The sequence below is a fragment of the Oncorhynchus kisutch genome, linkage group LG7 (genome assembly GCF_002021735.2).
Source record: "Oncorhynchus kisutch isolate 150728-3 linkage group LG7, Okis_V2, whole genome shotgun sequence".
NCBI classification, from domain to species: Eukaryota; Metazoa; Chordata; class Actinopteri; order Salmoniformes; family Salmonidae; genus Oncorhynchus; species Oncorhynchus kisutch.
In genome coordinates, this window is record NC_034180.2 from 2,461,891 (window position 1) to 2,488,152 (window position 26,262).

At 44.7% G+C, this 26,262-nt stretch overlaps 1 protein-coding gene across 3 annotated transcripts in view; it reads right to left on the reverse strand.

Moving 5' to 3' along the window:
- The window catches only part of LOC109881008 (mineralocorticoid receptor), a 102,528-nt gene that overhangs the window by 12,771 nt on the left and 63,495 nt on the right, over positions 1-26,262 (reverse strand). For 2 of the 3 annotated variants that reach the window (XM_031828369.1, XM_031828368.1), the window contains exons 4-7: positions 13,436-13,552; positions 12,169-12,528; positions 10,160-10,304; positions 4,359-4,489 (exon numbers count right to left, since the gene is read on the reverse strand). In XM_031828369.1, coding sequence (XP_031684229.1) covers positions 4,359-4,489; positions 10,160-10,304; positions 12,169-12,528; positions 13,436-13,552 — 753 coding nt within the window. Of the gene's footprint in view, positions 1-4,358; positions 4,490-10,159; positions 10,305-12,163; positions 12,529-13,435; positions 13,553-26,262 lie in introns of those variants that run through there. The other variant, XM_031828370.1, reaches the window with a different exon arrangement.

The window sequence follows — 26,262 nt, forward strand, 5'->3', positions numbered from 1 at the left end:
GCATCACCACCCTGGATGGTTCCGACCTTGAATATGTGGACATCTATAAGTACCTAGTTGTCTGGCTAGACTGTAAACTCTCCTTCCAGACTCATATCAAACATCTCCAATCGAAAATCAAATCAAGAGTCGGCTTTCTATTCCGCAACAAAGCCTCCTTCACTCAGGCCGCCAAACTTACCCTAGTAAAACTGACCATCCTACCGATCCTCGACTTCGCCGATGTCATCTACAAAATTGCTTCCAACACTCTACTCAGCAAACTGGATGCAGTTTATCACAGTGCCATCCGTTTTGTCACTAAAGCAACTTATACCACCCACCACTGCGACTTGTATGCTCTAGTCGGCTGGCCCTCGCTACATATTCGTCGCCAGACCCACTGGCTCCAGGTCATCTACAAGTCCATGCTAGGTAAAGCTCCGCCTTATCTCAGTTCACTGGTCACGATGGCAACACCCATCCGTAGCACGCGCTCCTACAGGTGTATCTCACTGATCATCCCTAAAGCCAACACCTCATTTGGCCGCCTTTCGTTCCAGTTCTCTGCTGCCTGTGACTGGAACGAATTGCAAAAATCGCTGAAGTTGGAGACTTATCTCCCTCACCAACTTCAAACATCTGCTACCTGAGCAGCTAACCGATCGCTGCAGCTGTACATAGTCTATCGGTAAATAGCCCACCCATTTTTTACCTACCTCATCCCCATACTGTTTTTATTTATTTACTTTTTTTTTTTTTTTTACTTTTGCACACCAGTATCTCTACCTGTACATGACCATCTGATCATTTATCACTCCAGTGTTAATCTGCAAAATTGTAATTATTCGCCTACCTCCTCATGCCTTTTGCACACAATGTATATAGACTCCCCTTTTTTTCTACTGTGTTATTGACTTGTTAATTGTTTACTCCATGTGCAACTCTGTGTTGTCTGTTCACACTGCTATGCTTTATCTTGGCCAGGTCGCAGTTGTAAATGAGAACTTGTTCTCAACTAGCCTACCTGGTTAAATAAAGGTGAAATAAACAAATAAAAAACGGTGCTCCCTAATGAATATGACCCAGGATTTGTTATGAATTGCAACCTGTTGAACTCTCTTCTTTTTTTTCTTCTTTTTTTTCACAACCTAGAAATACTTGCATTGCTTCTGCCTCCTGATATGTTCTGTACATAACCTATATATTATATTGGGTGTCATTGTGAAAATATCCTATCGTTAAACACACATGACATGTAGCTTCCTGCTTTAGTCTTACCAGCTCATACCTCACTGACTGTGTGTCTTGGCCTTGATTCAAGCCATGATGTACCGGCTTACAAAGGGAAATGCAGGGTATTTCAATAAATAAAGACTGCCGTACAAATATGCCTGTAGACTGTTCTGCTCCTAGATAAAAGTTAATCCAGAAAGATATCGCATCCTGTCGCACTGGAAACGTTTAATAAAACAATGTCAAAAACAGCCCCCCTAATGAATAACACTCAAAAGATTATTATCTATCTGACAAATAAATCAGCTTATAATTATGGATTGTGGTTTATATAATATGATTATATTGCTTTTTTTGTACTAGTTTTAGAACACTACTTTATGTGGGGTAACTCACGTTATATACCATTAGTGTAGCACCCACCTAGTGAGTGAGGCTAATGCATGTCAAGTTTAGAAACCATTTGATGACCAAATCATCCACCACAATATGTATTAGGGGGCGTTCTATTACCGAGTATTGTTTAAAGGATAATGTTTCCATACACTATCACTGTGGAGCCGAAGGGTACATCTGTTTTTATCAGATCACACCCATTCTACAGTGTCTCATGAGACACTGCAGGGCAAGTGAACCCTTAACCAAGGTCAAAGACAAAAAAAAAGCTCCACACACAACTACTTCTCTGTAAACACTTTTCCACAATAACTCATCACACACACACACACACATCATCCTTATCTCACTTTATTAGTTGGTGACAGTCTGTGCTCAAGGATATGGAGGAAGTTGGTAGCTGGAAATGTTTTCTCTGCCTCAAGTATCAGATCTAATTTCACTGTTAGTCACAAATATTAAAAGAGGATGAAATAGCCTTTTACAAACCTAAAAAGTAAACAACATACAATTCATAGTCACTTCAGTATAGAAGGATTGAGATGCTAAAATGAGAACCTCTATCATCATCCACAAGAAGACCTACAGTAGGATGCAATCTCTGACGGACACTACTAAAACCCTATTCTGACAGATTCATGCAGCCACATACGATCAGTCAGATCACCACAGCACTCTCTCTCTCCCTCCATTTGGGCCATGTTTGAAGGAAGTAGGAGAAAAACAGCAGGTTTTGGAGTGCTGCCCAGTGCTTGACTGGACTTTTATTAAGTACAGCAGGGCTCTTTGGAGAGGCTCTAGAGGATGAGGAGGGAAGAGGCAACAACAGACGGAGCGCTCTCGTTCTTTCTGTGCTCTCTCACTCTCACTCACTCACTCACTCACTCTCACTCACTCATATATATTCATTCCATCCTTCCACTCCAACAGCACTCCTGCGTTCAGATTAATTTACTGACACTCAGGTTATGTCAGGCCAGTGTCAATGCCCTTTGGGAATGCTTAGAATTTAGGGACTAAAATCTAATTTAATTCAAATTACACAAGTGTGTTATGTCATTGATTGATCTCCTTTTCATTTAAGATACACATTTTAGTTAATTGTATTTTTTTATGCATATCCTCTGAGTGGGGTCATGGTCAGTGCCACTGGAGCACCCCTGGAGCAATTAGAGTTAAGTGCCTTGCTCAAGTGCACATCAACAGATTATTATAAAATGTTTTACCTTGTTGGCTCCAATATTCAAACCAGCAACCTTTGGGCTACTGGCCCAACGCTCTAACCTCGAGGCTAAATGCCGCCCCTTGCAGGTAGATAAAGCAATATGCAACTAAATTAGGTGTCGATAACGTAATTTTGTATTAAAAGGGTCATAGCTGCGGGAAGTAGTTTGGGGGTGGAGGTGCCTACATTTTTTGTTGTTGTAATGAAGCCCTGTATTTACTTCCCAAAGCCAGATGAACTCGTGGATACTATGTTTGTCTCTCGATGTCGTTTGAAGGAATTTGCTAACTAGCATTGGCGTAATTGCTAACGCTAGCTTGCACTGGCTCGCGAAACTAACTCTAACTTCCTCTGGATGCAGAGACGTACAAATGTAATCCATGAGTTTATCCGACTCTGCAGAAGTAGATAAATGGCTTCATTGTCAAAATCCCAAAGCATCCCTTTAATAGTTTGTCATTTTCTGCTCTGTTTGCTCTAACAACACTCCTAGCCAGGCATCCATTATCAATCAGGCAGAAATCCATGGAAAGCTGAGTAGTGCTGCCTCTGGCTCCAAGTGAGACTACCCAGGATCCTCCAAACGGAGGCCCTGCCTGACAAGTCTAATAAACATTCCTACAAATCCGCACGGCGGCAGTTCAAAGCAGAGCAGAGGGCTGAAGCCTGGCCTCCCAAAATAGCTCCCATAACTGGCCTATGTAGCCTTGCCCTCCTGTAGCTCTGCCTGCCTGCTCTGCCCCGACTGCGTTTACTGCTGAACGCCAACAAGAACCTTGTCCTCAGTTGCCATATGGTGAAACAATATGGGGGTCTCGCTTTCTTTATGTCCCGTGTGGCTCAGTTGTTAGACCATGACGCTTGCAATGACAGGGTTGTGGGTTCGATTCCCGAAGGAGGACCAGTACAGAAAGGGGTGCACTCCCTACTGGAAATCGCTCTGGATAAGAGCGTCTGCTAAACGCCTAAAATGTAAATCCCTCTCTCAAACTGAGATTCTTCTCTCTGTGTGTGCTTTCTCACTATTTTACCTCTCTCCATCGATTGCCCTCTTTCTCTCTGGCACATTAGTTCCATGACAGCTTGCATGCCAGAGGTATAGCATAATCGTTGCATCCTGTAGTGTCACCCAATCCCGCTTTCTGTGCCTACCTAGAATGTATACAACTCCAGCTTATTATAGACATGACCCTGTATGTATACCTGTTATTATTCCCTGGTTCCTGTTTGTGTTCCAACTCCAAGCTCAGCAAACAAATGACAAGTGATGTACCTGTTATTTACTCTGTCAACCTGCTTGTATACTGACATGTGGCTGATACACACTACCTCACTGCAGCTATCTGTTTATTGGTGCAACAAAAACACACACACACACACACCATATAGACTCTCTTTCTCACTCACACTCTCTCTCACACACACACACACTGCTGTATGCACACACTCACTTAGAGTTGGATGTTTTCCTGGCAAAGGAACTCACCCCCCCCCCCCTTCCACACACCTTCAGCTGACTTACCTGTGCTGAGCAGCAGCAACACTTTCATGGAGAGGAACTCTTGGTAGGTGAGCTGCAGCCTGACAAACTCCTGGCTCACCTGCCTCATGCCCAGACACAGGTCGTACATGGCTGACTGCTGCATGCGGTCCCTGGGGGGAGAAAGAATGGTTGGTCAGTGCCTGAGGCGTATTGGTTCTTGCTCTCACTATACAGCGCTGTACGTTTACCTCTAAAAACAACTGTTTGAGTGCATTCCCACTGGGAACACACTGGTTGAATCAACGTTGTTTTCACGTCAGTTCGATTAAATTCCGTTGAACCAATGTGGAGTAGACGTTGAAGTGACGTCTGTGCCAAGTGGGATGGCTCAGTAAGCTCCCATTAGCATTGAATGTATTGTGTCCAGCCAAACTCATCTCAGATGTCCATGAAATACAGCCAACATCCCCAAAACACTGTGAATCATCCATGTAAACTCTTATATGTACATTTCCCACCATCCACCACATGATAACATACAACATATTTGTATCCTCCCCCCTACACACACACACACACACACACATACTACTGCGCCTCAACCCTTTGGAACATCTTTCCACATCGTTATTCTACTCGCTGAGATAGGATGAGTTGAGAGCCAAATTCCTCTAGAGTACAGAGCACTGCACACCCACAGGAACACAACGCAGATGACTTCGCTGCTTCAGTACGCTGTGTAAAGGCTGAGAAAGACTTACTGCATCACCCCAGTCATGGTACCTGAACACACACAGATACACTAAACATACACACTCCGTTCTAAACATAGTCACTCACACACCATATCAGAGACGTTGATCTCGATCCTGTCAAAGTGCAGAAACGGCCAACCAACAACAACGGGGCACAGGGACAGTAGAGTAGGTTGGGTGGGATGGAGGGGGAGAGCTAATGAGCAATGTGTTATGCAGATGCCGCAAATCCCAGGGAATTATGGGTTTTGGAAGCCACCTTCTCCACTTTAAATCACCCATCATGTCGAGACTCGAATAATCAAATGCAAGCGGTGTGGCTCCACTTGAAAGGGAGTTCACCATAGGAGCTGCATAGCAAATGGCACCCCGTGCCCTATTTAGTGCACTACTTCTGACCAGAGCCCTATGGGGCTAGGGTGCGATTTGGGAGGCAGCTCATGTGATACTACTGCAGAAACCGCATCGTGACACTAGGACAGAGGAGGGAGATTCTGCTCTGTGGATCGAACCGGTCTTAACATTCTGAAACAGATTTGCAGCAACAAGGGAGAATTGGTGCATATGTTCTCATTATAAGCATAAAGTAGGTTTCAAATACTAATTAGTCCAATTAGTTTACTGTATACGATGTTCATCTGGCTGCATGAGGCTTGGTTTAGCTGAGTGTCTCGTTCTTTTTCTGAGTGTCTGACTGTATTTCTGTCTGTCTGACTTTGTCTAACTTAAGAACATATGAAAAATGTATGTGTTTTAGGAGTAGCATTGTGTTGGAGTTCTGCAAACTGCATTTCATTATTTGGAGAACCTTGGGTCTGAGAATAAAATGTCTCTACATATTTTGTCTGAAATCAATTTTGCTGAATCATTGCCCAAAATTAGAAGAAACTCACTGCCCCTGGTTTTTCTCTCTCCGGCTCTCACCGTTGCCATGGAGAGAGATTCAGGAAGCAAGAGCGAGGACGTAAAAAGTCAGACTCACTTTACTGATGTGAATATCCCTGATAGACAGAGCAACTACAACTCTATAACCCCTACTTAAAATACAATAGTTTGTATTGTGTTGTTTTTCTTGGGGTCACTGGATATTATTGGCAAACGTCTTTCAGAGTCTTGTTTATACCTCGTTATCTTCTATCCTCTTGGGTCGAGAAGGAACTTTGCATGACCTTCTTGACCCTCCTCTGTCAATTGCTACAGTTTAGGTCTAGATGCACCCACTACGGGCCCAAAAGTTGGAATAACCGTTTTAATACAGCTATTGCAAGCTATTATCAAACGTTAATGCATAAATTAAGTTTAAAGAGCCACTGAACACAGATTGGTGTTTTTTTTCTTCTGTTGCTCATTAGAAAGATGAGATTTCAGTCTTGGAAGTGTGTTCCTGACCGATTCTGCATTTGGTTAATGACGTTGGTCTCCCATGAGACACTGCAGGTGCAGAAGCCTATTTCACTTCCTCATAATCCCCAGAATAAATCTAAGAACTCAACAAATCTTTCATTCATTTTTACGTTTATGCCAATGATGTTTTAGTAGTGAAATTTTACATCTAAGGTATTTGGTGCAGTATTTCTCAAGTAAATAATGTGTTGTCTTTTGTAAACAAAGTGGGAGTTGCTGGGTAGGTCTGCCTCACTGTCTATGCTATTGGATAGACAGCAATCACTGCAGCTGTTCACCCCATGTTAGTGGGAAAATGGACAAATCGCCAAATCAAATCAAAACCCAACCTTCATTTACATGGACAGACGTTCCAAACTTCATTTTAGACGAGACTGACTTTATGACCAAAATTATCCTATTTACACGTTGTAGTCAATTTTGACACTAGAATAACTGTTTCGGACTCATATCGATGCCACATAGTTTTCAAAGGGATTCGTTGCTTTTTGAAGGCAGTTGCTCTTTAATTTAGATGTATTTGGCTTTGACATCAAGAGCACATTTGTCTTTTTTTTTTGTTCTCTCTCAATCAGTAGACCTAACTAAATTAGGACAAAAAATCCAAGTGGGCGGACTATCCAGCTCCAGCCAATTAATTCAATAAACAATGTCAAGACAAGGAAGTCACTAAGGAGCCATAGAAACCATAAGTTAACAAACTGCTTCCTCAAGGACTAGAGATGAACAAACTGCTTCCTCCTCGAGGACTAGAGATGAACAAACTGCTTCCTCCTCGAGAACTAGAGATGAACAAACGGCTTCCTCCTCGAGGATTAGAGATGAACAAACTGCTTCCTCCTCGAGGACTAGAGATGAACAAACTGCTTCCTCCTCAAGGACTAGAGATGAACAAACTGCTTCCTCCTCGAGGACTAGAGATGAACAAACTGCTTCCTCCTCGAGGACTAGAGATGAATAAACTGCTTCCTCCTCGAGAACTAGAGATGAACAAACGGCTTCCTCCTCGAGGATTAGAGATGAACAAACTGCTTCCTCCTCGAGGACAAGAGATGAATAAACTGCTCCCTCCTCGAGGACAAGAGATTAATAAACTGCTTCCTCCTCGAGGATTAGAGATGAACAAACTGCTTCCTTCTCGAGGACAAGAGATGAACAAACTGCTTCCTCAAGGACTAGAGATGAACAAACTGCTTCCCCCTCGAGGACTAGAGATGAATAAACTGCTTCCTCCTCGAGAACTAGAGATGAACAAACTGCTTCCTCCTCGAGGACTAGAGATGAACAAACTGCTTCCTCCTCGAGGACTAGAGATGAACAAACTGCTTCCTCCTCGAGGACTAGAGATGAACAAACTGCTTCCTCCTCGAGGACTAGAGATGAATAAACTGCTTCCTCCTACAGGTTAGTTTATCTACTCGTCTCTATAGAGCGACACGGGTTAGTTTCTCTACTCGTCTCTATAGAGCGACAGACGGGTTAGTTTCTCTACTCGTCTCTAGAGCGACAGACGGGTTAGTTTCTCTACTCGTCTCTATAGAGCGACAGACGGGTTAGTTTCTCTACACATCACTATAGAGCGACAGACGGGTTAGTTTCTCTACACATCACTATAGAGCGACAGACGGGTTAGTTTCTCTACACATCACTATAGAGCGACAGACGGGTTAGTTTATCTTCACATCACTATAGAGCGACAGACGGGTTAGTTTCTCTACTCGTCTCTATAGAACGACAGACGGGTTAGTTTCTCTACTCGTCTCTATAGAACGACAGACGGGTTAGTTTCTCTACTCGTCTCTATAGAGCGACAGACGGGTTAGTTTCTCTACTCGTCTCTATAGAGCGACAGACGGGTTAGTTTCTCTACTCGTCTCTATAGAGCGACAGACGGGTCAGTTTCTCTACTCGTCTCTATAGAGCGACAGACGGGTCAGTTTCTCTACTCGTCTCTATAGAGCGACAGACGGGTTAGTTTCTCTACTCGTCTCTATAGAGCGACAGACGGGTTAGTTTCTCTACTCGTCTCTATAGAGCGACAGACGGGTTAGTTTCTCTACTCGTCTCTATAGAGCGACAGACGGGTTAGTTTCTCTACTCGTCTCTAGAGCGACAGACGGGTTAGTTTCTCTACTCGTCTCTATAGAGCGACAGACGGGTTAGTTTCTCTACTCGTCTCTATAGAGCGACAGACAGGTTAGTTTCTCTACTCGTCTCTATAGAGCGACAGACGGGTTAGTTTCTCTACTCATCTCTATAGAGCGACAGACGGGTTAGTTTCTCTACTCGTCTCTATAGAGCGACAGACGGGTTAGTTTCTCTACTCGTCTCTATAGAGCGACAGACGGGTTAGTTTCTCTACTCGTCTCTATAGAGCGACAGACGGGTTAGTTTCTCTACTCGTCTCTATAGAGCGACAGACGGGTTAGTTTCTCTACTCGTCTCTATGGAGCGACAGACGGGTCAGTTTCTCTACTCGTCTCTATAGAGCGACAGACGGGTCAGTTTCTCTACTCGTCTCTATAGAGTGACAGACGGGTTAGTTTCTCTACTCGTCTCTATAGAGCGACACGGGTTAGTTTCTCTACTCGTCTCTATAGAGCGACAAGGGTTAGTTTCTCTACTCTGTATGTCTCTATAGAGCGACAGACAGGTTTGTTTCTCTATACGTCTCTGTCTCTACAGGGACATGCTGTAGCCATCCTCCTAACTGGGGACCTTGGCCTGATACCATGGTCAGTCACTGACACACCGGGGATAGTGGGGACACTAGGGTGACATCCAGGTTTTCGTGACAGAGCACTGTGGACATTCCAGCCGACATCCAGGCCATGCAGTAAATCAAGTTGGTGTAGGATACTTCTCATGGGGATTGTCACCCAGAATACCTGGACCATCTGTCACTCAGACAGGCAGTTCCACTGTAACTGCGTCACACACAGGCGTTTCAGAAGGTCTTAGAATATGTATCAGCAGCACATGCTTAGGAAGGCATCTAATGTAGGTAACTTTATGATCATAGATGGAATTAGTTAAATGATAGAATGTAACTTTCTCATTTTACTTTACATGTAATGACATTGTATCCAAGCATACTTGGTCTCTGCAATGACTTCATTATTGTCTGTCTTTTTTGTCTGTGTGCCATGAAACCTTGCATTGAAGTCCTTCTTTTACCAAATCAAACAAGCCAACTATCAATTTCATTCCATCTGGGATTGATGCACTTTCCCCAGCCACCTGTAGGGGCCAGTATTCTCCCTCTGCCCTGGCCCTGTCCAGGTCCCATCCCATTACCCTCCACTTCAATGCACCAGTCATGCACCACAGCTCCAATAAGCAGCTGCCCCATATACATTTCCTCTTCCTGTTCTCCTGTTCAAAGATATTAGAGCGGATCACACGCCCCATTGACTCCCCGCTCCGCTCTGATCAACTGTGCTCTGGGGATCGAGGAGCCGTTTAGAGGTACAAAAGCCTTTGCTTTAGGGAGCAGGGCTATCTGACTAACAGTCTGAAGACACTGAGCAGTTTTTTCAATCCCGTCGTCACTCTGAGAGAAGTAGGAGGAACTATGGACTTGCCGTTTGGCTTTGTTCGGGAACTCTATAACTTGTTTTTCTGAAAACTGCATATCTGTAAAGTGTAAAGCGAGACTAGGCCGGTGGTAGACAGACTTACTCGTTGAAGACGAGGTCGGGGGCGAAGTAGAGCATCTGTCCGTTGGTGTGTTTGTAGGACCTCCAGCTGAGACTGAAGGAGGACAGACACATCCAAGAGTACTGGATCAGGGTGATTTGGTCCTCTATGGGCAGGCCCCGGAAACCTGGGAGAGAGAGAGGACCATTATTGATGTGATATGTTCCTGCATGTTTGATTTGGCAATGAAAGTCCCTGACGTCCACTGTTAATGAAGGCTATTGAATTGAATCGAAGGGGGCTGATGGGAAGGGACACGGTGAGAGGTAGTGAGTCTTAAATTGAGTACAGTAGTGAATGCAGGACCAGTGACATACCTAGAGAGACACAGGTACAACAACCCATGAGGCATTCACCCAGTCTTTCCTCTCTCTCTGTCTCGTGTGTGTGTGTGTGTGTGTACGCATATGGCAAGGTGCCCCAGCAGCACCAATATTTGTTCAGACATGAACAAACCACTGCAGAGTATTCGCCCGGTGTTGTTTTACACAAAATCCCCCAAGGCTTCTAATTATTGGCCTGTTGTCTATGTGGGCCCTTAAAAAGACAGGCGGGAAAGTTGCCAATCTCTCACTCCGACTTTATACAGAGCATTACATATGAACTCTGCCTCATTCTATAATGCAGAGTCCCAACGAGGATGCCAATGCTGCAACTGAAAGTGACTGATCAGAGCTTAGGTACTATTCCAGGCTTTGCATGTCAGTCGTCAGCCATGCAGCCGCTGCCAAGCCCGCGATGTGTCACGGTATCAATTCATTGTTGAATTAGTGTGTGGGTTGTATTGCTGGCTACGCCTGTGGCTTTTTTAAAAAGGACTCAAAGCTCTTGATTCAAATAACCGGCTTACTGTATGTCAATGGTGCTCCCTGGAAGAATCTATAGCTGGGTCTAAGATGCTTATTAAAAGATTAACTTTTGGGTCGCCCATCAAAGTTCTTGAAGACTGAAGACACTCAACAAGTCAATAGTGTTTACAGTGACTACAGTACAGGATGCTGCACACAGCATATACTAGGCTTCCTATGTACTGTGGAACTGGGCTGTTCAGACCAAGGCTTGTATATAGTCTACAGCAGCCATGTAGCGCAAAGCAGTCTGCCTTATTAGTGCGAGTCTTCTGGAGTTGAGCTTCTGAGCTTCTATTAGCAGAGCTAAGTCCAAATGTAAACTGAATGCAGTGGAACTTTCAAAGTCAGAGAGAGACTCAGAGAGACAGGGGAGAGAGAGGGGCTGGTTTCCACCTACTGTGTGTCTTTCTATTTATATGTCCGGATACGGCAAGCAGACACCCTGGAAGAGGTATCAAATATTTGCAATACAGCGAATTAAACAGCATCAAAGAGGTACCTGTGACTGTAAGCCTGTAAGGCATCTTTTGAATATTTCCCCAACGGACAGTTTTTAGGAACTTACTCACCTCTTTTAAAAAAACAAATGGTATATTAAAGTAAAATTTAGCATAAACGAGTTCGATTTACATTATTTATAAAAGGCTGATGAATGTAAATTAGCTCCGTTTCCAAATCTTAAATCTTGATTACATTTTCACTTTAAATAGGATGCTATCGCTAATCTCATTAACGCATTGCAGAATCATTTCCTAACCAGATCGGGAAAATTTCTGACGGATATATTCAGAAGACACAAATGTTAATAATACCACACCATGTCAAAATATGCCTGGAGTATAAAATACATGATAGTGATTTCTCCTAACAGCCAATACGCCCACTCAAGAGATTTACCCATGTCTCTGCCCCCAAGCATTTAGAATGGAATGGGATCAAGTTGACTCTAGACATTTATCTGTTTCAGATGTCCCCTTCAAAGATATTACTGTATAGGAAAGGAAGCCACTCTTCCTTACATCCGTACCGCCCAATCCCATCCAGAACCCCCATGTCTGTCTAACCTGGAAGTAGTTTGGCCTCCACCAAAGTCATCAAAGATATTAGAAATAAAAGGAAGATACTGTATCTCACTCTAACCTGGAAGTACTTTGGCCCACTTGACCACGCGGATCATCTGTTTCCCAGCCAGCTGGTTGAGGCTGGACAGCAGGTGGTCGGTGGTGTCAGGCTGGGTGTTGTCGTAGCCCGCAAACACCACCTCTGGCTCAATCAGCTCCAACACGCTGCAGATGGAGGGGGGCAGGTAGGGGGTCACCAGCCCACCTCCAGGGCCGTGGGGCACCAGGGCGTTAGTGGGGCTGGTGCTCAGCTCCTTCTCTCCCGAGGACAAGTACCCCCCTCCACCTCCAGATCCAGGGCACGTCTGCCCCCCCTCCTTGGTGGGGGTCGAGTCTTCGTTCACACCCTTCAGCTTGCCTAGCTTCTTAGACTTCCGCGCTGTAGGGAGGAAGAGAGAATGACGCTCCAACTTAAAGTACAACTTACCATGATGTTTCTGCATTGTGTTGTTTCAAAATGTTCTGTTGAGAGGAGAGCATGTAAAGTGTACGTACTGAAGTAACTACAAATATTCAAGCTGAATTTGAGCTTAACTTTGTTTGGCAATTGTTGGACTTTTGGAAGCTAAGTGTCATTTTGACCATTCCACAAGGCAGTGCACAATTGGCCCAGTATCGTCAGGGTTAGGGGAGGGTGTGGCTGGGGTAGGCCGTCATTGTAAAATAAGAATTGGTTCTTAACTGACTTGCCTAGTTAAATAAAGGTTCAATAAAATATTCTATCGGCACTTTTGTCAGATGTAGTAGTGCTCAAGATATCCTAACAGAAGTGTTTTCTGCCTCTCCAGGGACATTGTAACTTTGAGGGAAAGTATGTTAGGAAGTGAATCAGGATTTGGAGACTGTCCACCTTTGACAAAGTACAGTAAGGAAAACATTTGTTCTGGATATTGCAATAGCGGTAAAACGGAAAACCTTTTCTTGCTGTATAAGCAAGTCTATTTTGGTTCCCTGGCAGTATCCAAACTCTGTATCACACGTTAATATTGGCCTGCAAACTGTATTTGGCTGTGGATTCTGTAATGATACAGAACATCTCAAAGTAGCACCAATTTGACTCCACACAATAACCCTCAACTTTGTTGTTTTTACGGTTCTACAACCAGTCGGGGCACCGACATATTTCTCAGGTTCCTGCCATTGAACCTGCCTATGATCAGACTAGGAATCTGATTGGCCGCTCAGCAATAATAGCCGTTAGTCCTAGAAAGCTATTCCTTGGAATAGGGTGTTATTTCAGATGCATCGGTTCAGATTTAGGATATCTGGCATTTATGATTCCGTACCTCCGAGATTCATCCCGGCTTGGAGACACTTCCGTACTCGACAGGCCGGACAGTTTTTCCTCCGGATCTTATCGATGATACAGTCATTTCTTCCGGCACACAGGTAGTTGTGCTGGCCTTAACACACACACAGACAGGAAGACAGGAAGTTTAATAGTGAGCCGAACGCTGAGAGACAAGACAGCAGGAAGCTGAAACATATGGAGGACAATAGGATAACTTACAGATGTAGGATCTTAATTTGATCACCCTATTGCAGGAAAACTTTGTGTACTTAACATTTAAAAATTATTCTGAAGTTATTTAGACTTTGACACTTCAGACTTGATTTTCCCTTATGAACAACTTATGAACCCCTTCAAAAATGTCCACTAATTATCATCAACATAATTGTTGACATATCCTGTTAGCGGGATTATTTTCCTGTTGTAGCAAACTGGCTCAAATTAAGATCCTACATCTGTACTCAAATGCATTGGAGTGTTTCCATAATATACTGTAACAACCTAAAATTCCAAGAAATCTTGATACCTTAAGCCATTCTTGTACACAGACATATACAGTACATATACTGAGGACTTCCTCAACTGGCCAGTATGGTCTCGTGATATGAATACTACAATCATAGAAACGTAGGCTTTAGACTTGACTGCACATAACATCAAATGGGATTATTCCACTAGAACTATAAATAGTCACGAATGGTGTTTCTGTATGGTACATGGGTACTATATCTAAACACTAGAGTGTGGCTGGCTGAGGCATCGGTTGTGTGTGTGTGTCGGTCTCTCTCTGACTAGTGCCTGGGCTGCTCCAGTCTCTGACAGTGACGCTAACAGGCAGAGAATCCCCCTCTTCCTCCCTGCCTAGCCCACAGCTAAACCAAATGATCTCCTGTTTCAGAGAGCCAGCTTCCGCGCCACTGGACCAGCGCTGTACGTCTCCTCTTCCTCTCCTCTATTCACCCCTCTTCTTTTCCTCTCTACACGTCCACCAGCCTCAGAGTGCCACACGCGCCCACACACACATTCGTTCCTCAGGCCAGGGACGGCCAGCTTAGCGCGCCTCCACTGCTCCACGGAAGCTACACACACACACACACACACACTGACCCGAGCTATGGCCCAAAAACCTTCACTATGGTATGTCACAGCCACAGGAAGTGGCCAAGCAAGATGCACAGAGTACAGCCAGAAAACAGGATACAGTGACATAGTTCATTACATTTCATCTGATGTTGACAAAGTCTGAGTGTCTACAAAGTCTGAGTGTCTACGTAAGTGGGGGTGTGCGTACGAGCCACAGGAGGTTGGTGGGACCTTAATTGGGTAGGACAGGCTCGTGGTAATGGCTGCAGCGGAATCAGTGGAATGGTATCAAACACATGGTTTCCAGGTGTTTGATGCCATTCCATTTGCTCCAGTTCAGCCATTATTATGAGTCCTCCCCTCGGCAGGCTCCACTGGTACATGCATGTGTGTTTCTGTGTGAGAGTGCCTACTGTACGTGCGTACCTGCATGCATACTTGTTTCTGAGCATGTGTGTGGGAGTGTTGGCATGCAAGCGTATTGCTGCATTGGCCTTCTGTGTGCATGCATGCATGACTGTGCGTCAATGTACAGTATGTGTGACCATACCGTGTGTGTGTGTGTGAAGCTGCACAGTGTGTGTGTAGTCTGATCTCTGCCAGGGAAAGTGGAGGGGAGGGGGAGAGGAGATAGGAGAGGAGGGAAGGGAGGAGAGGCAGCAGCTGTAGCTAGGTCTAGCTCCCTCCAGTCCTCCACTATTTCTGTCTATATCACATGACTCTTACATAAGCCCATTTTTCTTGCTCTAAAAAACAGTAAACTGCGACACAGGAAACGCACAACGCTAACCCCACCCCCCCTCCTGCCCTCTTCCCGCCCCCTCACTGGATGGTTCAGACTCTGAAAAAAGGAAAACTTGTCTTGGAGCCCTTCTATCCAGTGTCCAGCTCATTCCCATTAATCATGTTAATCATGGTCAGAAAGTTACACACTCCAAATTGTGTGTGTACATGTACAGTATTTTGTTTGTTCCTGTATGCATTGGTGGGTGAGTGTGGATTTTATGTTTCTCAACATTTACAAAAGGTGTGTGTGCTGATAAGTGATGAATCCCTTTTCCAGGGATTTTGGTCCGTACACTTTATATGAACCGGGCAAATATTGTTTATCCTCATCGGCTCTACAGAGAATCTATTTGTTCACATAATTAGAAACTCAACTTACTACAACAGATTTCCCCATTTCCAGATTCATCACCTAGTCCACTATAATAAATATGAAGATGGCTGCCGTCTAATCGGCTCTTAACCAACCATGCTATTTTGTTAGTAACTTGTTTTGTACATAATGTTGCTGCTACTGTCTCTTTTGACCGAAAAGAGCTTTTGGACATCTGAACTGCGATTACTCACCTCAGATTAGACGAAGAGTTTTTCTTGAGTCGGACAGGAGGGAGATACTACAGACACCCGACCAGGCCCAGCTTTCGCTGGAGAAGGAAACTGAGATTTCGCGGAAAAGATCAGGGTGCCTTGTGAAGATCAGGCAAGGAGTGGCTAATCTGCCTTTGCCTTCTGTCCTGCCAGCTAATGTTCAATCGCTGGGGGAAAAGTGGGACGAACTGAAAGCAGGTATATCCTACCAACGGGACATTAAAAACTGGAATATCTTATATTAATATCTTATGCTAAACTACAGGACTGTTTTACTAGCACAGACTGGAATATGTTCCGGGATTCTTCCGATGACATTGAGGAGTACACCACATCAGTCACTGGCTTTATCAATAAGTTCATCAAGGATGTCTTCCCCACAGTGCCTGTATGTACATACCCCAACCAGAAGCCATGGATTACATGCAACATTCGCACAGAGCTAAAGGGTAGAGCTGCCATTTTCAAGGAGTGGATACTCTAACTCTGAAGCTTATAAGAAATCCCGCTATGCCCTCTGACGAACAATCAAACAGGCAAAGCGTCACTAAGATCGAATCGTACTACACCGGCTCCGACAATTGTCGGATGTGGCAGGGCTTGCAAACTATTACAGACTACAAAGGGAAGCACAGCTGAGAGCTGCCCAGTGGCATGAGCCTATCAGACGAGCTAAATAACTTCTATGCTCTCTTCGAGGCAAGTAACACTGAAACATGCATGAGAGCACCAGCTGTACCGAAAGACTGTGTGATCATGCTCTCAGTAGCCAATGTGAGTAAGACCTTTAAACAGGTCAACATTCACAAGGCTGCAGGGCCAGACGGATTACCAGGACGTTTATCCGAGCATGCGCTGACCAACTGGCAAGTGTCTTCACTGACATTTTCAACCATAGTCCCTGTGCTCAAGAACACTAAGGTAACCTGCCTAAATGACTACCGACCCGTAGTACTCACATCTGTAGCCATGAAATGCTTTGAAAGGTTGGTCATGGGTCACATCAACAACATTGTCCCAGAAACCCTAGACCCACTCCAATTTGCATACCGCACCAACAGATCCACAGATGATGCAATCTTTATTCCACTCCACACTGCCCTTTCGCACAAAAGGAACACCTATGTGAGAATGCTATTCATTGACTACAGCTCAGCGTTCAACACCATAGTGCCCTCAAAGCTCATCATTAAGCTAAGGACACTGGGACTAAACACTTCCCTCTGCAACTGGATCCTGGACTTGCTGACGGGCCGCCCCCAGGTGGTAAGGGTAGGTAACAACACATCCGCCACGCTGATCCTCAACACAGTGCCCCTCAGGGGTGCGTGCTCAGTCCCCTCCTGTACTCCCCGTCATGACTGCACTGCCAGGCACGACTCCAACACCATCATTAAGCTGATGACACAACAGTGGTAGGCCTGATCACCGACAACGATGAGACAGCCTATAGAGAAGAGGTCAGAGACTTGATCGTGTGGTGCCAGGACAACAACCTCTCCCTCAACGTGATCAAGACAAAGGAGATGATTGTGGACTACAGGAAAAGGAGGATCGAGCACGCCCCCATTATCATCGACTGGGCTGTAGTGGAGCAGGTTGAGAGCGCCAAGTTCCTTGGTGTCTACATCACCAACAAACTAACATAGTCCAAGCACACCAAGACAGTTGTGAAGAGGGCACGACAAAACCTATTCCCCCTCAGGAGACTGAAAAGATTTGGCATGGGTCCTCAGATCCTCAAATGGTTTTACAGCTGCACCATCGAGTATCCTGACTGGTTGCATCACTGCCTGGTATGGCAACTGCTCGACCTCCGACCGCAAGGCACTACAGAGGGTAGTGCGCACGGCCCAGTACATCACCGGGGCCAAGCTTCCTGCCATCCAGGACCTCTATACCAGGCGGTGTCAGAGGAAGACCCTAAAAATAGTCAGACTCCAGCCACCCTAGTCATAGACTGTTCTTTCTGCTACGGCACGACAAGTGGTTCTGGAGCACCAAGTCTAGGTCCAAGAGCCTTCTAAACAGCTTCTACCCCTCTGTACCGGTACCCCCTGTATATAGCCCCGCTATTGTTATTTACTGCTGCTCTTTAATTATTTGTTATTCTTATCTCTTACTTTTTTAGGTATTTTTTTTTAAACGACATTGTTGGTTAAGGGTTTGTAAGTAAGCATTTCACTGTAAGGTCTACTGTTGTATTCGGCACATGTGACAAATACAAATTGATTTGATTTAATCCAAGAAACCATTGCCTCTATTTGTACTCCATAGAAGCGTTCCTAGAATGTGAATGTGCACTGATGGACATGGTGGACCATTATTACATCATAATGTTTTCGTATACCAAGGAACAGATCCAATCAACATTATACTTTTTATAATGATACCAAAAACACATTTTGTACATAGTTTCCTTCCTATAATACTATACTTTAATACAATATAAAATCTCCTGCAATCATCTTAAAAGGGCTACGGCTACATTACTACTGTAAGTGCTCAACCAGCTCCAGGAGAGAGAACTCCATTACATTACATGGCAACCGAGGGAGTTCCTGAATGGACTCCATTGATGTCTCTTTTTCGCTGCATTTGTGACATCAACATCTGGCAACCGGCCTATGAGCGGACCATGTCTGTCAACTGGAGCATAAAACCGCTATGGGGATATTACTATGTGGGGAATACTATGTCTCCCTATGGGAGACCCTTTTGAGAAACTCTTTTTTGGCCTGGGTTGCCAGATACTGAGAATGTCCTTGAAAGAAGAGTCTGAGAGGCCCATGTCCTCCACAGATTCAGGTTTAGGCCATACAGTACTGCAGCCTTTAAGCAGTTCCTATTTAAATAGTCTGAACTTGAGACCGTGGCTCGTGTTTCGTGGTCATAGGTTGTCCGATATCTGTCCCGCATTGAGTGAAGAGGCGTTGTCTAAGACACTTGTGTCATTGGGCTAGGCTATATTTAGTGTTTACCGAGCGTCACACGCACACACGACGACAACAACAGAGATCCTGCCAGTGGTATGTCTATTCAAGCCAGGCAATGTCTTCAACCACACATCCAACACATTTGACATAGGCCACCTTGGCTGCATACAGCTGTGTAACGACTGTTGTTGTTGGATTAAGGCAGTCGGCTCCTAAATGGCTTTCACCAGATAAAAAAAAAAAACGCTGGAGAATTTGACACAGGCTCAGAATGAAAAGCACTCATTTGTTTTCAATGACGACGTCTGTCAGAGTGGTATTTTCCAATAGAAGTTCTCAACACGTTCCTATTAGATTCATGGTACACCTTGAAGTCATTCAAACACACACACTCTATACATTTTGTATTCAAAGAGAGGGAATAGGCACCCCCCAACCAAGTTGATCTGGGTTTCCCATCTACTCCCCTATTATCTCAAACGTCTGTTATTTTACCCCAGGCTCACAGCCTTACATGTCTCCATGGTCATTATTCTCTCACCGGGACATTCTAATGAGGCTTTATTTCAACATGAAGGTATAGTCTATATCAAGTCCCCATTCTAATGTGGTTTTATTTCAACATGAGGGTATAGTCTATATCCATGAAGGTATAGTCCCCATTCTTTAACCTACCTCTCCATCCTTCCCTCTCACACAGTGGTCGATGTTCTCTTGGACCTCCATCATTTTATTCATTAGGATCCCCATTAGTCAACGCCAGTGGTGACAGCTAGTCTTACTGGGGTCCAACACATAGCGAAAAAGACATTACAGACAAAATACTTTACAATTTACATATATTTAAAAACATGAACATGAAAGACAATATATTTGATTTCTATTTGGGAGGAAGGAGCAGCGTTCTTTTATAGAGCGGTTTTGAAAATAAACATTTCCGGCAGCGGGCCAAAACAAAAGTGACTTCTCTTCCAAATTAATCAAATCAGAAAGTGCTTAATTACCTGTTTCTGGGGCTAATAGTTACACATATACAACCCTCTTGGATTTCCCAACTGCCCTGTCTGTCACAACAGTGTGTGCATGATTGACTGTTTTTATAAAGTCACTGACCTGACTCACCGCCTATCCTAAAGGGTAACCCAGTAACCATAGCAACCACATCCGCCCCTACAGGTTGAACTTCCCGCTTTACCACGACAACCACAGTGCTTAGTCACTCTAAAGGAATTATACCATTTGTGATGCAATAATTCAACAGTCTATGTAATGACATGCAATACTGTAGGTGTAGGATAATTCGCACACTTGCATATTTAGCATAATATAGACCTACGCAATTTGATCTAGCTTGGTGTAGTAGGTACAGTCATACAACTTTAATTTCAGTCATAACACACACACAAAAAAATAACATTTTCTTCAAAAACGTTCTGCAAAGCACAGTCACAACACCAATACACACATCAACAGTACACACACCCACCCACACACACTTACCCCCACACCACAACTGTATCAACACTGCTCCTGCGCATATCAACCACAAACCAATGAGCCAGTGATAACATTGATAAAGCCCATCTGATTGGCCTGGCGGTGTTATTTGGTTAAACACTTAAGGTGTATCCTACCCAGCGACCCAGTGCTCGGAACCCTCTTTGCATTGATGTCAAAGAACAAAGGTATCAGCTTGGAAGAGGAAGTAGATGGGTGGTAATTGAGGCCTTTAGTGCCGCGGGGCAACGAGGGCATGAGTGGCTCCACACACACACACACATATCTACATGGGTCATCTCAGGTCAGGTTGAGTTAAGGACACAGAGGAAACACGGAGGGACCGGTCGGTCTGTTGGCTAGATATTAACTGGCACTCACGGTTACGATACATCCGCATAGCACTGCCATAGGTCTATTATACAATGGACTAGGACTGCTACTAAGACTACTGCCTACTATTCATCTAAACTGCAAAATACTAAAATGAACCAATTAATAGTAACTGGCAACCACTGATACTGTAGGCTCATTTGGGTCTGGAGCTGGACAAGTTGAAGGCCAGCCGTAGGCCTACATTCACGTAGCACTGTTTATAAGGCCTATACGATAAACCAGGACTGCTGCTAAGGTGACTAGCATTCAGAGCATAGACAATAGTTGAATGAACCTTGGGTAACCCTGGTACTTGGCCTACTTACTCATCTTGCTAAACCAATTACTATAATCTGCAAAAAAATATATAGTATTCAGGCCTAGTGTTTTATCAATGCATCATCCACAGCTGTTGTTGCCTGCAACATTTAATTAATACAACTGTGGTGTGAAAGGGTTCGGCTTCCATTAAATGACACAATTACTTTTAATTATCTCGCATAATTACTAGAGGCTTAAGGAAATTCTACACCCTCAGTCAGTCACTGTCTGGCCTTGTTCACTAATTACGTTGACAGTCATTAATGGGGTCAAGGGGAGGGCACTCGTTTTATTATATGGATTATATAGGTGTCTATAGGCTCTAATACAGGTGCATGATCAAAAACTGCTTTCACTGGGTGTTTTGGTAACATGAATTTCTCGTGGCCAGACTAGGTAAATATAAATGTTACGAGCATCTGACCTACAGTAATTAGGCGAGATTTGAGTTCTGGGTTTACCGGGATTAAGGTAACCTTAACGAAGTGGGTCAAACACAACCTAAGAGGTGGTCTTAATGACTTCCTGTTAGTTTATGTAACGTTGTTAGTATGGATTAGATTGCTATAATGCCTGCTTTGATACAATCCATGATTGCTTACTTCACCTTACGTTAAAGGGACAAGTGGTGTTCATTGTATGGTACAACTTGGATAAATATGCCATTTTGGAACACCATGCTTATTGTTATTCTGCATATAGCATGACTAATTCATATAAAATATATCAGAGTAGTCAAAGGACATCACATCTCTATAAAATGTGAAAATGCATATACCGTGATTGTAATAAATATACATTACATCAATGTATGTTTACTGTAAGTCTGATAGAAGGACATGTATGCCATTCGTCTGAGAGGGACTGAGACGGGGACTGAGTCTAATAAATAGCTGGGTTTCAGATGCTGTTATATGAGACAACCTGAGACACCCAGCCCAGCTGTCAGTAAAAATATAAAACATCTGATTGGAGCACAGACCTGTCAGTCAAAATATAAACCATCTGATTGGAGCACGGACCTGCCAGTCAACTCATAAACAGTACCATTCGTGTCCTCAGATGAACTTTTCAACTGATGCCCGAAGAGAGACAGAGAGAAAGAATGAGAGGGAACGTTAGAGAGGGAGAACTTTACATCAGTGTAATGCTAACCATCCCTGTGCCACATACTGTAATAATATACACAGATAGCCTGTAACACGGTTGAACGGGTTCACAGTAGACCTTTGAGTTCAATAAAGTAAAAGCCAGTAAAGTAATAAGTCATGGAATAAAGGAACTGTACTGAATATTATTAAACAGAACGGTATGCCAAACCACTGATGACATGTGAATAATAAGCTAGCAGCACTCAACAGTTAGTCTTACAGACCAGAAAGGGGATGTGTCCCAAATGCCACCCTATTTATTATAGTGCACTAGTTCTGACCAGAGCCCTACGCACTGTTTAGGAAATAGGGTGCCATTTGAGACGCAAGCCCAGAGCAGCAGTCCACATGGAGTGGTTTACAGAGCCCAGCTGTCTTGTATCAACACACTGTCTCTGGGATGACTTCAGGGATAGGGTAGGGATAAGGGAGGGGAGGGATGGGTAGTGGAGGGGAGGCTTTAGGGGAGGGGGTAGTAGAGACTAGTTCAATGTGTGAAGATGCTTGGCTTGGAAAGGTACTATAAGGGAGGGATAGGGGATGGGTAGTGGAGGGGAGGGGGTAGTAGAGACTAGTTCAATATGTGAAGATGCTTGGCTTGGAAAGGTATTATATCCACACTGGGATAGGGTAGGGATAAGGTATTATATCCACACTGGGATAGGGTAGGGATAAGGGAGGGGGTAGTAGAGACTAGTTCAATATGTGAAGATGCTTGGCTTGGAAAGGTACTATATCCACACTGGGATAGGGTAGGGATAAGGGAGGGGAGGGATAGGGGATGGGTAGTAGAGGGGAGGGGGTAGTAGAGACTAGTTCAATATGTGAAGATGCTTGGCTTGGAAAGGTATTATATCCACACTGGGATAGGGTAGGGATAAGGGAGGGGGTAGTAGAGACTAGTTCAATATGTGAAGATGCTTGGCTTGGAAAGGTACTATATCCACACTGGGATAGGGTAGGGATAAGGGAGGGGGTAGTAGAGACTAGTTCAATATGTGAAGATGCTTGGCTTGGAAAGGTACTATATCCACACTGGGATAGGGTAGGGATAGGGGAGGGATAGGGGATGGGTAGTAGAGGGGAGGGGGTAGTAGAGACTAGTTCAATATGTGAAGATGCTTGGCTTGGAAAGGTATTATATCCACACTGGGATAGGGTAGGGATAAGGGAGGGGGTAGTAGAGACTAGTTCAATATGTGAAGATGCTTGGCTTGGAAAGGTACTATATCCACACTGGGATAGGGTAGGGATAAGGGAGGGGGGTAGTAGAGACTAGTTCAATATGTGAAGATCCTTGGCTTGGAAAGGTACTATATCCACACTGGGATAGGGTAGGGATAAGGGAGGGCTTGGAAAGGTAGAATATCCACACTGGGATAGGGTAGGGATAAGGGAGGGCTTGGAAAGGTACTATATCCACACTGGGATAGGGTAGGGATAAGGGAGGGGGTAGTAAAGGTACTATATCCACACTGGGATAGGGTAGGGATAAGGGAGGGCTTGGAAAGGTACTATATCCACACTGGGATAGGGTAGGGATAAGGTACTATATCCACACTGGGATAGGGTAGGGATAAGGGAGGGGGTAGTAGAGACTAGTTCAATATGTGAAGATGCTTGGCTTGGAAAGGTACTATATCCACACTGGGATAGGGTAGGGATAAGGGAGGGCTTGGAAAGGTACTATATCCACACTGGGATAGGGTAGGGATAAGGGAGGGCTTGGAAAGGTACTATATCCACACTGGGATAGGGTAGGGATAAGGGAGGGCTTGGAATGGTACTATATCCACACTGGGATAGGGTAGGGATAAGGGAGGGGGTAGTAAAGGTACTATATCCACACTGGGATAGGGTAGGGATAAGGGAGGGCTTGGAAAGGTACTATATCCACACTGGGATACGGTAGGGATAAGGGAGGGGGTAGGAAAGGTACTATATCCACACTGGGATAGGGTAGGGATAAGGGAGGGCTTGGAAAGGTAGAATATCCACACTGGGATAGGGTAGGGATAAGGGAGGGCTTGGAAAGGTACTATATCCACACTGGGATAAGGGAGGGGGTAGTAAAGGTACTATATCCACACTGGGATAGGGTAGGGATAAGGGAGGGCTTGGAAAGGTACTATATCCACACTGGGATAGGGTAGGGATAAGGGAGGGGGTAGTAAAGGTACTATATCCACACTGGGATAGGGTAGGGATAAGGGAGGGGGTAGTAGAGACTAGTTCAATATGTGAAGATGCTTGGCTTGGAAAGGTACTATATCCACACTGGGATAGGGTAGGGATAAGGGAGGGCTTGGAAAGGTACTATATCCACACTGGGATAGGGTAGGGATAAGGGAGGGCTTGGAAAGGTACTATATCCACACTGGGATAGGGTAGGGATAAGGGAGGGCTTGGAATGGTACTATATCCACACTGGGATAGGGTAGGGATAAGGGAGGGGAGGGATAGGGGATGGGTAGTAGAGGGGAGGGGGGTAGTAGAGACTAGTTCAATATGTGAAGATGCTTGGCTTGGAAAGGTATTATATCCACACTGGGATAGGGTAGGGATAAGGGAGGGGGTAGTAGAGACTAGTTCAATATGTGAAGATGCTTGGCTTGGAAAGGTACTATATCCACACTGGGATAGGGTAGGGATAAGGGAGGGGGTAGTAGAGACTAGTTCAATATGTGAAGATGCTTGGCTTGGAAAGGTACTATATCCACACTGGGATAGGGTAGGGATAAGGGAGGGGAGGGATAGGGGATGGGTAGTAGAGGGGAGGGGGTAGTAGAGACTAGTTCAATATGTGAAGATGCTTGGCTTGGAAAGGTATTATATCCACACTGGGATAGGGTAGGGATAAGGGAGGGGGGTAGTAGAGACTAGTTCAATATGTGAAGATGCTTGGCTTGGAAAGGTACTATATCCACACTGGGATAGGGTAGGGATAAGGGAGGGGGTAGTAGAGACTAGTTCAATATGTGAAGATGCTTGGCTTGGAAAGGTACTATATCCACACTGGGATAGGGTAGGGATAAGGGAGGGGGTAGTAGAGACTAGTTCAATATGTGAAGATCCTTGGCTTGGAAAGGTACTATATCCACACTGGGATAGGGTAGGGATAAGGGAGGGCTTGGAAAGGTAGAATATCCACACTGGGATAGGGTAGGGATAAGGGAGGGGGTAGTAAAGGTACTATATCCACACTGGGATAGGGTAGGGATAAGGGAGGGCTTGGAAAGGTACTATATCCACACTGGGATAGGGTAGGGATAAGGGAGGGGGTAGTAAAGGTACTATATCCACACTGGGATAGGGTAGGGATAAGGGAGGGGGTAGTAGAGACTAGTTCAATATGTGAAGATGCTTGGCTTGGAAAGGTACTATATCCACACTGGGATAGGGTAGGGATAAGGGAGGGCTTGGAAATGTACTATATCCACACTGGGATAGGGTAGGGATAAGGGAGGGCTTGGAAAGGTACTATATCCACACTGGGATAGGGTAGGGATAAGGGAGGGCTTGGAATGGTACTATATCCACACTGGGATAGGGTAGGGATAAGGGAGGGGGTAGTAAAGGTACTATATCCACACTGGGATAGGGTAGGGATAAGGGAGGGCTTGGAAAGGTACTATATCCACACTGGGATAGGGTAGGGATAAGGGAGGGGGTAGGAAAGGTACTATATCCACACTGGGATAGGGTAGGGATAAGGGAGGGCTTGGAAAGGTACTATATCCACACTGGGATAGGGTAGGGATATGGGAGGGGGTAGTAAAGGTACTATATCCACACTGGGATAGGGTAGGGATAAGGGAGGGCTTGGAAAGGTACTATATCCACACTGGGATAGGGTAGGGATAAGGGAGGGGGTAGTAAAGGTACTATATCCACACTGGGATAGGGTAGGGATAAGGGAGGTGGTAGTAAAGGTACTATATCCACACTGGGATAGGGTAGGGATAAGGGAGGGGGTAGTAAAGGTACTATATCCACACTGGGATAGGGTAGGGATAAGGGAGGGGGTAGGAAAGGTACTATATCCACACTGGGATAGGGTAGGGATAAGGGAGGGGGTAGGAAAG